The 15,780-nt window shown below is 43.4% G+C and overlaps 1 protein-coding gene across 2 annotated transcripts in view; it reads left to right on the plus strand.

Annotated features, from left to right (window-relative positions):
• Positions 1 to 14,394, plus strand: part of IGSF11 (immunoglobulin superfamily member 11) — a 376,323-nt gene extending 361,929 nt beyond the window's left edge. For both annotated transcript variants that reach the window (XM_068270864.1, XM_068270862.1), the window contains exons 5-7: positions 4,118 to 4,240; positions 6,850 to 6,997; positions 12,179 to 14,394. In XM_068270864.1, the coding sequence (XP_068126965.1) occupies positions 4,118 to 4,240; positions 6,850 to 6,997; positions 12,179 to 12,626 (719 nt within the window). In that variant the 3' untranslated portion in view covers positions 12,627 to 14,394. The remainder of the gene's footprint in view (positions 1 to 4,117; positions 4,241 to 6,849; positions 6,998 to 12,178) is intronic.
• Positions 14,395 to 15,780: the final 1,386 nt, after the last annotated feature.

The following is a 15,780-nucleotide window of genomic DNA, read 5'->3' on the forward strand; positions in this document are numbered from 1 at the left end:
CCCTTTTCTTGTTTCTCTCTGCTTCAAACACAATAAGGGAATGATAGCTGAGTGAGTTGTGCGCCATTCTTACACTGCTCCGTGAGGCTGGAGCCTCTCTTGCCTCTGCCTTGGCCCGGCCCTGCATATATCACTACACAGTAGTCTTCCTTGAAAGCCAAAAAAAAAATATGAAAAGCTGTGCTGTCACAGACAATTTACACGTTCAAAACAAGTTACATTTCCTCTGCTCTCTGCAGACAGCTCAGAAACATGCAGCTTCTTCTGAGAGCTCTCTGACACACAGTTACACAGAGTTAACTACACTGTGAGGGAAACTCCCCTCCCCTCATTAACTCTCCACTCCAGTCAGAAATGAGCAAACAGTGCCCTCAGTTCAGAGTGAAAGGAATTTGTTACAGTAAACAATAGAGATAAGCAAATGAAATGTATACATCATTATTTACCAGCACTTCAGCAACTCTCTCAAACTCAGGTTAAAAAACACGTTAATCGATAGTATCCCTTTAAGTACCTGAATTAAATTTGAATGCACGGAGGACGCCATCTGCGCCCTCTTTGCCGTTCCGCCGGGTCCCCACTGCTCAATGTCCCCCCGGGCCGCTCCCGACCCCACAGCCCGGGTCGGGCTCTCCTGCCTCCACTAAAATGGCCGCCGGAGCTGGTAGCGGCTGCGCAGACCGCATAGATGCAAGTGCAGCTGCACAGCTCTAGGGCCTCCCCCCCCCCCCGATCCACACTACAGGAGATAGCATGTAGCGTGGATCGGGGGGGGAGGCCCTAGAGCTGCGCAGCTGCACTCGCGTCTATGCAGGCTGCGCAGCCGCTACCAGCTCCGGCGGCCATTTTAGTGGAGGCAGGAGAGCCCCACCTGGACTGTGCAGTCGGGAGCGACCGGGGGGGGGGACATTAAGCAGCGGGGACCCGGCGGAATGGCACGGAGGGCATTCTCCGTGCATTCAAATTCAGTTCAGGTACTTAACTTTTTTTTGTTATGTGGACTCGTAAGTCCTTTAAGAGTCAATAATTCACTTTTTTTTTTTTTAGGAGACACATATATTTATATAAATCTGTACATCAGTCCTGTAAGAGGGACACGTGAGGAAGACTTTCCCTACAAAAGAGGAAAATTGGGATTGGCAGAGCCCTTAAGCAGTACACTGTCCAGCCACTGCATTCAATTAAACAAAAATTACATAAACCTGTAGAAGACAAATTTCCCTAAATATTTATGTTAAAAATGTTGAAAAAAACCCCTACTTACTGTGAATGGCTGCTGGAGTGGCGGATTTCCCTCTCCAGCGGCCTTTTTGCCTCGTTGTGCTGAGCCGTTCCTGTCTCCTGATTGGAGGATTTGTAGCTAGAGTAAAAAATAGTGTTCAAGCTCTCCACCTGGCGGTGGCAAATGGGATCACTAAATTACTATTTAGAATTGATTAAATATTTTAATTATTTAAACTACTTGCTTTACTGTAATCATTTTCCCCTTGTCTACTACAGGTCTATGTAATTTTTATTTAGTCTAGTGCCTCCGGTGGCGAGATATTCATTCATGCGTGGAGTGGGTGGCGCTAGTGTATGGGGATTCCTGCTCGGTCCTCTATAGTAGACTAGTGCCGGACTTCCTGCTTCGGACCATGGCTCAATGACCACCCTTACTAGAGGCCTGCCTGGGTCAGTTCTTCAGAATCTGCATCCGATTCCCAAACATGCAATGCAAATTAGACCCTCAATGGACTTGAACAATCCGGCTTTGACCAAGAACACAATACTGTCCCTCTGCATTACATGTGCCACCATTATGACTCCCTTTATAACACATCCCACATTATGCTCCCCTTGTCCGTTACGTCTTCATATATAGCACGTGCTGCCTTTAGGGCCCTTCTCCAATTTACTTTTATTCTGAGACTTCTACCAGGTGATAAATGTTTGTGTTTTAATAACAAATAACTTTATAGAACTTGTTAATCTAAAATGACTAAGAAGTAGGTAAACAAATTATATCAAACTAATTTTGAGTAATTTCTAGCATGCTCCTCCTCACTGCCACCCTTCTACATGCATAGTCGACGTCTGAGAGTACCGGTAGAGTTTAAGCACACCTGATTTGAAAAAAGTAACCCGTGATGTTGGCATACTTGGGGCTTCTTCCAGCCCCCATAATCTTCCCGGCCCCCCAGTTTCATTGGCCTTCCCACTATCGTGCCACTGTCTCCCTTCTCATTAATAGCTACAACTGGACTCAGCCATGGTGCATGCTCTATCCTGCTGGCAGGTCTCTTCATTAGCACTCCTGCAGCTGGGAGCGTTCTGCTCTTAGAAGTTTACAATTCACTCATTCTGTGCATACTTGGTTACAATTCGCTCCAAACCGCACATGCACAGAACGCTCGTGGTCACAGCTGCCGTGCACAAGACAGGAAAGACAGTAGCATGATGGAGGGGTACAACTGTGCAGCCATGAAGATCATGGGGGTCTGGAAGAAACCCCATACCTCCCAACTTTTGGAGCCAGGAAAATGGGACACTATGACCCCACCCTGGCAACACCTTTAGCCACTCCCCAATTTTACATGTGCCACACCCACTCCCCTATAAAGTTCCCTGGTGTCTGGTGGTCCTCCCTCCCTTCGTTACATAGCTTCCCTGGTATCTAGTGGCTCCCCCCTCCCTCCCCAATATGGCTTCCCTAGTGTCTAATGGTTCCCTGTCCTGTGCTCCATTAGCCCCAGTATTTGCAGTAGAGTATGGGCACAGTGGTAGCTGTGCTTATTTCACCGCCTCTGGGCACTCAAACACTGTATGTCCATCTACTACTAAACACGGCTTTCCCATTCTCACAGTGTCCAGATACGAAACCAGGTGAAGGATCCAAAATGTTGCTACCTGAGAGGGTCTAGGCTATCTGGATGTTCTACTCCAACCTAAGTATATCATTCTCATATGAATGACGATGCACAGAGAGGTGCTGCCAATCCAAGAAACAAAGTACAGTAGCATGCCAGTTATCTGGCACCGATGGGGATCGGCTGATGCCGGATAATGGTGATTTTTGGTTGCTTAAGACGCAATGTGAAAAATAGGCCTAGCTAATAAAGTACTATACCCCACTCTACTACAGGGTTCATGGTATGTACAGTATATAAATGCTAAAATACAGTAATTGAAAGTAGATTAACGTTGGACGAGCCGAGGAATCCGGTCTTTAAAGGACCACTATCGTGAAAATGGTAAAATACACGTAAACACATACAAATAAGAAGTACATTTCTTCCAGAGTAAAATGAGCCATAAATTACTTTTCTCCTATCTTGCTGTCACTTTCAGTAGGTAGCTGAAATCTGATAGAAACAACAGGTTTTGGACTAGCCTATCTCCTTAAGGTGTTTTCTTTATTTTCCCAAAAGCACTTCGTGAATGGCGGTTGCTCCGTCCAGCTGCTAAAAAAAAGTGTTTCGCGAGCAGGGAGGCTGACCAGCATCTTTGTATAAAGCCTTTTCAGGTAGTGTCTTTATAAAGAATAAAGGTCATGCAGAGAATCCCCCATGGAGAAATGGACTAGCCCAAAACCTGTAGGTTTTGTCAGATTTCAACTACCTACTGTAAGTGACAGCAACATAGGAGAAAAGTAATTTATGGCTCTTTTTAATCTGTAAGAAACATTTGTGCTGGTTGGCTGAGACTGCTAGTTACAGTGTTCTCCCCAGAATATTTTTTCCAGCCGGATGCCATGAAAAAGTAGCCAGGGGTGGGACATGACATAGGGAATGCAGGGTCGGCGCAAATCTGCTAAAAGTATAGAAGGAGGACGAGGAGGTGAGCTGATGACAGCCGAGAGCTCACCAAATTTAGCCGGGTGGAGCACCCGGCTAAAAGAGCCTGGGGAGAACACTGTAGTTAGTTGAGTTCAAAACAAACTCTGCTTGTTTAGATAGATGCACTTCAGAGGTGATGTTTCTTGGCTGCCCGGCAGCACACTGGGATGTACGGTATAGGTCCGCACAAATAACACAGAGATATATAGACACCTGCTATTAATCATTGGCTGTCATCTGTGCCGTCACCCGGTCCAGCTTGTGTCATTCATCATCCTTGTGCCTTGTTTTCCTCCCAGACCAATTTCAAGGTACCATGCTTCTGAAGAACATCAGCACGGCAACCTCAGGGCGATACCAGTGCATGTCCTCCAATCTCATGGGAACCAGGACCTGCCTTCTAGACCTGCAAGTCGTTGCACGTAAGTAGTTAAAAGGGGGGAAGGGGAGAAAGCTCACTGCACGTGCTTCACAAAGCCGGAGAAACAAAACACTGTAGACAAAAAAGATATGAGCCACCAAACACCCTTCTCCAACCCAGGTCCAGAGTTCTCTATGAGCCACCAAACACCCTTCTCCAACCCAGGTCCAGAGTTCTCTATGAGCCACCAAACACTCTTCTCCAACCCAGGTCAAGAGTTCTCTATGAGCCACCAAACACTCTTCTCCAACCCAGGTCCACAGTTCTCTATGAGCCACCAAACACTCTTCTCCAACCCAGGTCCAGAGTTCTCTATGAGCCACCAAACACTCTTCTCCAACCCAGGTCCACAGTTCTCTAACAGAAGGAGTTTCTCCACCTTAGCAATATGTACAAGATAGGGATCATCGTAATCAACTAATGCTATTATGCAAAATTTTCACCCATACGCAATTACGATTTGTAAAGTCAATTGATTTCATGTAATCATACGTAATTTCGTGTAATTGTGTGCCGACTTTAGCCGTGAATAGAAAAATACATGCTATTGTCACCAAAATTGCTACTATATGTTAAGGAGAATAGTTGATGTGTACCCCCTATTAACATATGTAGCATTTTTGGTGACAATGGCATGTATGGGGGATTTGCTATTAACCAGTTCACTCCCAAGGGTTTTTACTCCGGACCAGAGCAATTTTCACTTGTCAGTGCTCCTCCCTTTTATTCCCTAATAACTTTATTACTACTTATCACAAGAAAATGATCTATACCTCGGTTTTTTTTCACCACCAATCAGGCTTTCTGTGGTTGTCTTTGCTAAGAATTTTTTTTGAAAAAAAAAAAAAAAATCATTATTTCTCAGTTTTTAGCCATTATAGTTTTAAAATTAAACATTCTCCTGTGGATAAAACAAACACACTTTATTTGCCCATTTGTCCCGATTATTAAACCATTTAAATGATGTCCCTATCACAATGTATGGCGACAATATATTATTTTGAAATATAGGTCTTATTTTTCTGTTGTGTTTTTTTTTTTATACTGGCCATAATTACCAGCCCCAATGTAATAAATTAAAATTAATTTCCCCCCTTTGCAGCTAGGCCCAGGCGAACCAAGCGGTCGGCTTGGGGCCTCACCCACAGCAGGGGCCTCCCATGCTGTCAGGGCTGCCCTGTATGTGACTTGTACAGCCATCCCTGCCTCCCAGTAACTCACACTCAGATCAGCAACAATGTGAACAGGGAGAGCAGCGTAGTGACCACGGAGTCCACTGCAGATGAGGAAGTGAGGTCGTTGCTCATTTCCTGTATTTGAAGTTTGCCACACGGTTACTATACACTGCACTCCTTTTTTTGGGTCACTGCCAATCTGCAGGTGTGTGAGTGTTGGGGATGGGGAGCCAGAAGGACGCTACATACCCCCACACTGACACCAATGCCCTATATGGGGGAAGGGGGAGGAGGCTCCTTGAGCTATCTATACTGGAGGGGCTACCTATACTGGGGGTAGCTACCTATAGGGGAGGTGCACCTTTGGCTACCTACCTATAACTGAGTACTGCCTATTGGGGGGGGGGCACCTTTGGCTTCCTATTATAATGGGAGAAAGAGCCTCTGACAGGGAGGAGGTGGGTAAGAGCCACAAATTATGTGCCGCTTGGGGCCACAAAAACCTTAGTAGCACCCCTGTTCATTTTACAATACAATTTGAGGAGAGTAAGTAAATGCTTACCTCCAATAGGAGTACTGGTGCTAATGTGACCACTAAACTAGTTTTTTAAAGTACTCAGCAGTGTTTCCTGTTCCAAGCCACTTTTTTTCAGATCTGCGCCTGGTTTTAAAATTGTTGTAAACCAGAGGAAACATTCTCACTTCTTATTTACTTTTAAAAAGTGAGTCCATCCCCCTTTCACCCCGACCATTTATGTCATTCTACCATTTGATGGTCATCCTTGTTGGCCAATAGTCTATCTCAACATGACGGGAGAAAAAGCTATACTTAAAGTGGATCTGAGATGAACTTTTCTACATTACATTACATATACTTTTTTGTTTTTCTTTTAATACTCTAATTCCCTATAAACTAAACAAACCTCGCCCACAGCCTTTCAGAGAGCCTTGGCACTGTAGCAAGGGCTCATGGGAGCTCAGTCTGGGCAGGGGGAGGAGGAGGTTACTAGCCAGAGATTTCAAAGGCAGAGGGGAGGAGGAGAGGGGAGTGAGAGGTGAGTGAGCTGAGGGGTTCGAGATGCATTTGCAGATTACCTGTGTAATGATGACAAACAGAACTTGGCCGCTCTCATTGTATCACAGGAATGAATCATTTTAAACTGTTGAAGCTGTTTGCAGCCAGATTTGCTGTGTAAACTGTCTAAACTTTAGATAAGATATATAGACAACTTACTTGTTATAGTTTTTCATCTCGGATCCACTTTAAGTGCAGAACTCTCTAGAAACTGGCCTTACATGGACCACAGTGGTTTAGAAATCCAAGGTCCAAATGATTCTCTCTCTACATGGATGGAAGCTCTCTGTACTTGTTTGTGAAAAAATGACTTTCCTTGTTGAGTGTTTTCTAAATCACAACCTGTATTTGTGTGCACAGCTCAGCACCAGAGTGTAGGCCTAATCGTTGGGGCAATCGCCGGTGGAATCTTGATCCTGGTCATCTGCATTGTGGTGGTCGCGGTGGGTTTGGTCTACTGGAGGAACAAACACAAAGAGGAAGAAGAAGAAATCCCCAATGAGATAAGGTGCCAAAAATACCAGTCTCTTTTTGTTTGATTCTCTACCAAAAACACTTGGCTTTTAAAAAGGAACTCTAGCAATGGTTTTATCAAGAAAGAATTTGTGCTTACAAAGATTAGGGAAATTAATGTTCTAACAAGACAAGACACAGAACATTTATATCGTACTTTTCTCGTGGTGGACTCAAAGCGCCAGAGATGCAGCCACTAGGGCATGCTCAGTAGGCAGTAACAGTGTTAGGGATTCTTGTCCAAGGTCTCCTTACTGAACAGGTGTTAGCTTACTGAACAGGAAGAGGTCAGATTTGAACCCTGGTCCCCAGTGTCAGAGTTGAGCCCTTAACCATTACACCATCCAGCCATAATATTAGGGCCACACTTTGCTGTTTACTGACTTATATTATGTGTGTAGAACAGGACACTCTTCCTGTAACCTGGTGTCAGATTGCTGTACACCCTTGAAAATCATATATAAAGCTTCTGTATGTGACAGTACTTTGTATGGTTCTGATCCAAAACATGCCTGAAGAGACTTAAAGTTTTGAAAGTTTGAAATCTTGTACAGATAGTCATTAACCACTTAAAGGGAAGGCCAGGCCGGCTGCCAGGTCGGGCTCTTCTGCGCTCCAATGTGCGGCTCACTGGTGCGCGCTGACGTCATCGGACGTCCTCCGGGCTGTACTGCGCAGGCTCAGAACTACTGAGCCTGCGCAGAACAGCCCGGAGGACGTCCGATGACGTCAGCGCGCACCAGTGAGCCGCACATTGGAGCGCAGAAGAGCCCGACCTGGCAGCCGGCCTGGCCAGGTCGGGCACGCCACCGGAGGAGACCGGGAGCCTGCGGAGCCGCGACGAGGGCACCTCCTGCCTGCCACGGGCTGGAGGAAGCCCCAGGTAAGTGGATTTGGATTTTTGTTTTTTTCACAGCGTCCCTGAACCTTCCCTTTAAGTGTATCTGAATGAATATATCCATCTAGATAGACTGTGCTGCTGCAGCGCGTGCTCCCGCCGGCTAATGTTAGCCCCGAGATCAATGAAAGGGAATATAGTTCCCATTTATTAATCTATGTCCCCAGCAGAAAATCTGAAAGCCTCTTATCAAAGGTCACGGTATTTCTGCAGAGAGAAAAAGTTTCCTGTCCTCCTAATGCTTCCTGGAAGCGAGATCGTTCGCTTCCAGGACTTTTTGACTGTGGCCATCTTGTGGCCAAATAGTAAAACTACACCCACATACATTTTTTATTAAATAAATAAATTATATTACATTTAAAATCACCTGTTTACCCCCCACACCCAAAATTACCCAAATACAATTTTTAATTAAAAAAAATAAATAAAAAAAATTACAATTAAAAAAAACATAATAGTTACCTAAGTTACCTAAGGGTCTGAACTTTTTGAATGAATGTCAAGAGAGTATACTACTATAATTTTTTTATATTAATATTATAAGCTTGTAAATAGTGATGGACGCAAATTGAAAAAATGCACCTTTATTTCCAAATAAAATATCGGCGCCATAAATTGTGATAAGGACATAATTTAAACGGTGTAATAACCGGGACAAATGGGCAAATAAAATACATGGCAAATACATGGCAAGGAAATGAGCAGCGCTACTTAAAACAGATAAGTGCCTACCTGCAAGAGAGTGCAAGCCTCACTGGTGGGGTAAAATACACACCTAGCATACACATGACCTGTCTACCACTGCATATGCATAGCCTGGGTGCGCCACCAAGTAAAATTGAAAATTGCGCAAAAGGTGGATCAGCGCATCACCAGGCCGCCTCCGAATGGCCTCCAATCAGAGGTGCACTGAGCCCCCCCAGAAACTGCAAACGCACCTTGAACCCTTCCCCTTTGTAGGGGGGCTCAGCGCACCTCTGATAGGAGGCCTATTGGAGGCGGCCTGGTGATGCGCTGATCCACCTTTTGCGCAATTTTCAATTTCACTTGGTGGCGCACCCAGGCTATGCATATGCATAGGTTAGGATTTAGTTAGTGTTAGGTCCCCTCCCATCGAGGATGACTTCTCCGCAGTGGGAGGGACGAGTACTTAACAAGTTGCATGCAAGCTGTTACAGGAAACCAACATCCTCCAGTGGTAGACAGGTCATGTGTATGCTAGGTGTATATTTTACCCCACCAGTGGGGCTTGCACTCTCTTGCAGGTAGGCACTTATCTGTTTTTAAGTAGCGCTGCTCATTTCCTTGCCATGTACAATAAAAATACATGGGTTTTAATTACGGTAGCATGTATTAATTTCAAACTATAATGGCCAAAAATGAGAAATAATGTTTATTTCTATTTCTTTCTTAATCTTCCTGGTAAAATGAATTTAGGATAAAATAATTCTTAGCAAAATATAACACCCAAAGAAAGCCTAAATGGTGGCGAGATCATTTCAGTGTGATAAGTAGTGATTTAGTTATTGGTGAAATATGGGAGGTAAAAGTTGCTCAAATGCATAAGGTGAACAACACTGTAGGCTAAAGTTTTTTTTAAAGGTATCACCTAAATAGCTTTTTTTGTTCTGTCCTGAAACAAGCAAGTAGCTAATTCAGTCAGACTTCAGTCAGAACATCTGATCTGCTGCATGCTTTTTCAGGGTCTATGGCTAAAAATATTAGAGGCAGAGGATCAGCAGGATAGCCAGGCAACTGGCATTGTTTAAAATGAAATAAATATGTCAGTCTCTATATTCCTTTCAGTTCAAGTTTACTTTAAAGAGACTCTGTAACAAAATGTTCATCCTTATTTCTTCTATCCTATAAGTTCCTGTACCTGTTCTAATGTGCTCTAAGGCCTAGTGCATACCGGAGCGTTTCCGCTGCTGTTTGCGATCCGCTTGCGGGTGCGGATCCGCTAGGGTAATGTATTTCAATGGGCTGGTGCACACCAGAGCGGGAGGCGTTTTGCAGAAACGCATACTCCCGGGCTGCTGCAGATTTTGGATTGCGGAGGCGTTTCTGCCCCAATGTTAAGTATAGGAAAAACGCAAACCGCTCTGAAAAACGGCACTTCAGAGCGGTTTTGCAGGCGTTTTTGTTACAGTAGCTGTTCAGTAACAGCTTTACTGTAACAATACATGAAATCTACTATACCAAAACCGCTACACAAAACCGCAAAACGCTAGCTGAAACGCTGCAGAAAAATAAGAAAAAGCGTTTCAAAATCTGCTAGCGTTTTGCGGATCTGCTAGCGGTTTTTGGTGTGCACCAGCCCTAACTGCAGCCTTTCCTATTTGCACAGTGGCTGTGTTATCTATGTTATATGATCTAATCTTCTCCCCTCTGTCGGGCTGAGGCAGTCAGACTGGAATGTGCTGTGCTGCTTGTGATTGGATAAAAGCTATACACACCCTCTCCAGGCCCCCTGCACACTCTGTATGACTCACACACTGAGCTACTGTCAGCATATCACTTGCAATGTCTTTTGTTTGTAAACACTGGATAAAAATGGCAGTTACAAGCCAGGATTGCAGCAGGGAGAGGCAGAAACAGCACAGAGGGGCCCAGGAGAACATAATGAATAGAATGGTATGCTTTTTATTGTAAGAATTTTACAGTACAAATTTATAAAAGAACTACAAACTGAATTAGCCTGCTAAAACATTTGTCACGTCTTTACTATGGAAATTAGTGTTGCCAACTTAGCTGTTATCAAATTACCGGGTGGATAAAAGTACACCTTGTGACATTTTTGCCCAGTGCTTAAAGGGGAACTGAAGAGAGAGGTATATGGAGGCTGTCATGTTTATTTCCTTTTAATCAATACCAGTTGCCTGGCAGCCCTGCTGGTCCATTTCTCTGCAGTAGTATCTGATTAAAACCAGAAACAAGCATGCAGCTAGTCTTGTCAGATCAGACTTATACGTCTGAACCACTGAAACACCTGATCTGCTGCATGCTTGTTCAGGGGCTATGGCTAATAGTATTAGAGGCAGAGGATCAGCAGGGCTGCCAGGCAACTGGTATTGTCTAAAAGTAAATATACCTCTCTCTTCAGTTCCCCTTTAAATCACAATTCATATCTCTGCCTTCACATAATGTAACTAGCAGTGGTGTATAATAACTCCATAGAGAGTAGCGTGTTTGGTATGGTCCTTTGCTGCCCTCACCAGCAGGCAGTGCCCTAGGCAACTGCTTACTTGGCCTGTGCCACTTGTAAAATGGAGATGAACTCAGAACCCCCTCTCTGCTCTAAAAAGATATGCACCAGCATAATAACCTTTAAAGAAAAAACATTTCTTTGTTACAGCTGATACAAATCCTGCAATAAATCTGCAGTGTGTCTACTTCCTGCTTTCATGGAAACAGGCATAAAGTTCACAACCTGTGTTTACAGATTAAGTGCTCTGGCAAGGCAGCTGGCTGACACAGCTGAGAGATTATTATTATTATTTAGTATTTATATAGCGCCGACATATTACGCAGCGCTGTACAATGTATATATATATCTTGTCACTAACTGTCCCTCAAAGGAGCTCACAATCTAATCCCTACCATTGCCATATGTCTATATATTATGTAGTGTAAGTACTGTAGTCTAGGGTCAATTTTTTTAGGGGGAGCCAATTAACTTATCCGTATGTTTTTGGAATGTGGGAGGAAACCGGAGTGCCCGGAGGAAACCCACGCAGACACAGAGAGAACATACAAACTCTTTGCAGATAGTGCCCTGGCTGGGATTCGAACCAGGGACCCAGCGCTGCAAGGCGAGAGAGCTAACCACTACGCCACCGTGCTACAATTGTGATTAGACACAGATGAGGGGGGATTAGACAGACTAAACTCTCTAAATACATACAGGATGCATTTCTCTGTTTTCCTTCTGCCCTGTGCAAGAGTTCAGGTCCACTTCAACCAGAAATTTACCGGTTGCTTATAAGAGACTCTGGTGGTGGAGTGGAGAAGACGACATTTGTCTTGGTTGGTTCCCCATATTACCACCTTTTATGTAAAATGATGTTAAATATTGCTTTAGCTGTGTTTTTTTTTTTTTGGATTATATTTATATCTGTCTCTCGTTTGGAAAGATGACTTCACTTCCTTTTGTTGTGGGTTGGATAACAGGATATGTGGGGATCTCTGTTTTTAGGTTAATATACAGTAGCTTTATCTTGTCATTTTGGATAGTACAGTTCTCTCTCCAATTAGTTAATATATTTTTTGTCTTTCTAGAGAGGACGATCTTCCCCCCAAGCACACTTCGTCTACCAAAGTCTTTCACCCGGATGCCTCCTCCTCTGAGCACGACACTTTGACATCCGCCACCAACACCTTCAATGGTCACTACTGGAGTAACTCTAAGTCTAACTACACCACTGGATCCTACGTTCATTACAACTGCAATGGCTGCCGCCATTCCACCTCTAGATCAGTCACAGGCCACCCGAGGCCAACATACGCCAATGGAGGACAACCCCCTTCAGGTCCTCCAAAGACATTGATAGTCACAGCCAACACAGCCCCTTCTCCTAAGACTGGTGTTAGGAGCAACGGCACAGTTGGCAGAAAAGCCAAACCTCCTCAAACTAGGTCCTACGCCGTCAGCCAGGCCACTCTGGAGAGAATAGGGGCCGTTCCGGTAATGATTCCAGCACAGAGCAGAGCTGGGTCGCTAGTATAGAAAACAGCATAGATCTACGAGGGGGCATAGTGAGCCATGTTAGCATGTTGGATGACAGTACATCATCCTTGCTCCTCTGTTATCTCCTTACATCCAGGCAGCCACGAAACGCGCTGGACCCAGTCAGTCCTTTGTTTTCAAGAGAGAATGTGAAACCCTGGGATAAGGATTACACGGGGGAAGTGTGGACCGTTTGCCGAGAAGAAGGAAAAAAAAAAAACTTATCCTTGCAGTGCCAAGCACAGCCTCGGGGCTTCCAATGCAGAATAGCATATGTGCCTCCCTTTACCTTCTTTATTAGTTCTACTCACAGATGACCCCGTTTACGTCTTAATTTTTCTAACGTTTACTTTGGAAACCATCTTGTTTTTTCGTTCCATGACGATGGTGCTACTGAGATCCCTCCCACCTAAACATAAACACGTGTGTGCACACACACACTCCCGCACATGTGCACACATACTCCTGCGCATGTGCACACACACACACACTCCCAAATTATCCCTGTGATCATCAGCTTAAAAAACCTCTGAAGCTACCCCTCTATAGTATTTCCCCACTCTGCACTTTCCCACTGCCCCTTTTGGAAATGTCAGCATCACTTGCCTAACAACAGTTACTACATCCACATGGAATTGAAAAATGAAACTTTGTCTTAAGTTTTTAGAGCTCTAGTATGGTGAAAATGTCTAAAAAAAAAATCAAAAAAGTTTTCTTAGGTTGTAGATGTAAAGTCTGCTATCTTATTATTTCACAAAGGTTACATTCAACGTTATATTTGTAATATTTCCTTCTGTGTTTTTTTCTTTTTTATATTTTTTTTTATCTTGTTAACTTAGTTTTGGCCGTTGCACAGTAATCCCCCTTCCAAACCTTCAGACATTACACATTGTTTTTTTTTGTCTCCTGCCAAACTTTTCTATACGTTTCCCTCAAAATGTTTTTACATCACTTTGTGTTTCGTTCATTAATTTTGTCCCATGTTGGCTTTAGCTTGACGCACGCAAGCATAGACTCTTCTGCCGTGGTGGAACCACCATCCTCACAATTTTTTGGTTCTACTACAGGAGGAGAACCATAGATTGCCTAACACTTATTATGAGAATCTCAAACACGTAATGCAATTTGTTCTATAGCTTTACCTAAGCTACGATTTCAGTTGTATCGGTACAACAAGATGTCTTCATGAAGGCACTGTGTCTATAACTTGACGTAATCGTTTTCAGGTAATTTAGTGGTATTTAAGATCCAAGTATTTACAATGGACCCCTCTTAGATTACGTCCTTACTTAACAACAGGTGAGTCACCAGTTTCAGGTGATCAATGCATTACGGACCTCCAAAATTCGGTTTCTGTTAAGGGCTGGCGCTACCCATCACCTTTACCGGAGTAGGTGGACACAAACACAACCGATCCGTGTTTATTTGCTTCATCTAAGTTGTACCTAGAAAGGAAGACTCTACACAAAATACCAATAACCATGTTTGCTAAACAGAATCTTGAAATGGGTTGGAATTACTGAATGTTTATGTGCCTGAAAATTAAACTGCGTACACACGAGCCAAATTTTGTAAGACCTAAAATAGTAGATTCACAAGTTCTAATTTTTTTCCAGGTTTTTGTGCACTTGTACGGTAGCAGTACACTTTATGATTTCAGGGTTAGTGAAACCCAGACGCAAAATTTGAGAGGATTCCGAGGTTGGACAGAGCTGGATCTGTCAGTAAGGAAGTGAGAGGCTTTTTTTTTTTTGGGGGGGGGGGGGATTTTGAAGACCCCTGTTGAGCTGTAGACTTCTAAACTGAAATGTCTACTAGCAAATCCGCCAATTATTTTTTGTTGTATTTTAGTTCTAATAGGGCTTTGTACTTTAATCTAAGATGAGGTTAAGATTTAAGAACTATATGGCTCAAGGTTTATCTGCCCGTGGCTTTAGGTACGTGTACAGTATTAACTCTTTTTTCAGGTCAAGCAAACTGTTCCTCCTCCTAACTATGATGTCAATTTACCCACTGCTGCATTTTTCTAGAAAGGCATTAAAATGTTTAAATGAGTCCCAGTTGGGGGAAGATTCTTCATTCTTCTGAAACGGGTTTTTTGTTTTTAAATAAAAAGTTTATAAAATAAAAGGGCAAATTCATCCATTGTTAACGTTTCAGTTTTTGGCTGGATGCTGGTGAGCACCACAAACTTCTTATCCCAGATGGTGGATCAGTGGTGGGATCTCCTTCATGGTGGCCCTCAGGCTTAGGTGGCTTCTGTCCTCCTGTGGCATCCAACATCAAAAGAAGGTCTAGGAACCAGGATGAGACTCTTTTAAGGTCCAAGACATTAGATAGAGTTGAGATTCCAAGATATTTCACCCAGAAGACACTCAAGACTCTTGTAATTAGATCAGCTCACCAGCAACCACCTAAATCTGAAATCTGATTTTTGGGTGGATTCCTCTTTTAGTATTGCATTATGAAAGTAGTAATTAATTGCAAAATTGCTCTAAAAAAAGTACTGTATATTATACCATCTGCCCCATTTTCCTTCACGTCTCATCCATCCTTCAGATATGCATTTTGGCCGCAGAGGAATGTCTTAAATATATAATATTATTAACGATAAGAATTATTATACCAGAGGTGCATATTCTTATATCTTCTTAATGACTTGAATACCGAAAATATTTGCAGCAGAGCTTTGCGGAAAACATGGCGGTCCCCATTGAGGGGGCGAAATGCTTGGCAGTTCACTAACGTGATAATGTATGGCTTGCATGGTAGAACTTTGTAAAATTTTTGAATACAGCTCTTGGGATTGGGTACCTTTTGGTTTGAATGAAACATTTGTTCAGCAGCAACCTTGGAATAGGAGTCTTTGCTAAGTTGGGATCGCAAAGTTTTTTTGGTTTCCCGCCCATTTTTTTTTCTATCAAAAGAAATGATGGAATTCAAGCTGAGTTATTGCAATTCACGATCTTCATGACAGTGCCATATAAAAAAATAATTCTGCAAAAATTGGCTCATGTACAAGATCCTCATTAACAAAAGGGCCTCTTGGCCTGGAAATCCACTAACATCATAAGAACTGAGATCCTGCAGGCCATTAGACCAGGGGCAGAACCCAATGTTCATATCCTTTTTCTTGTCTACCCCTGGCGACTCT

Source organism: Hyperolius riggenbachi, chromosome 2 (assembly GCF_040937935.1).
Source record: "Hyperolius riggenbachi isolate aHypRig1 chromosome 2, aHypRig1.pri, whole genome shotgun sequence".
In the NCBI taxonomy this organism is placed as follows: domain Eukaryota; kingdom Metazoa; phylum Chordata; class Amphibia; order Anura; family Hyperoliidae; genus Hyperolius; species Hyperolius riggenbachi.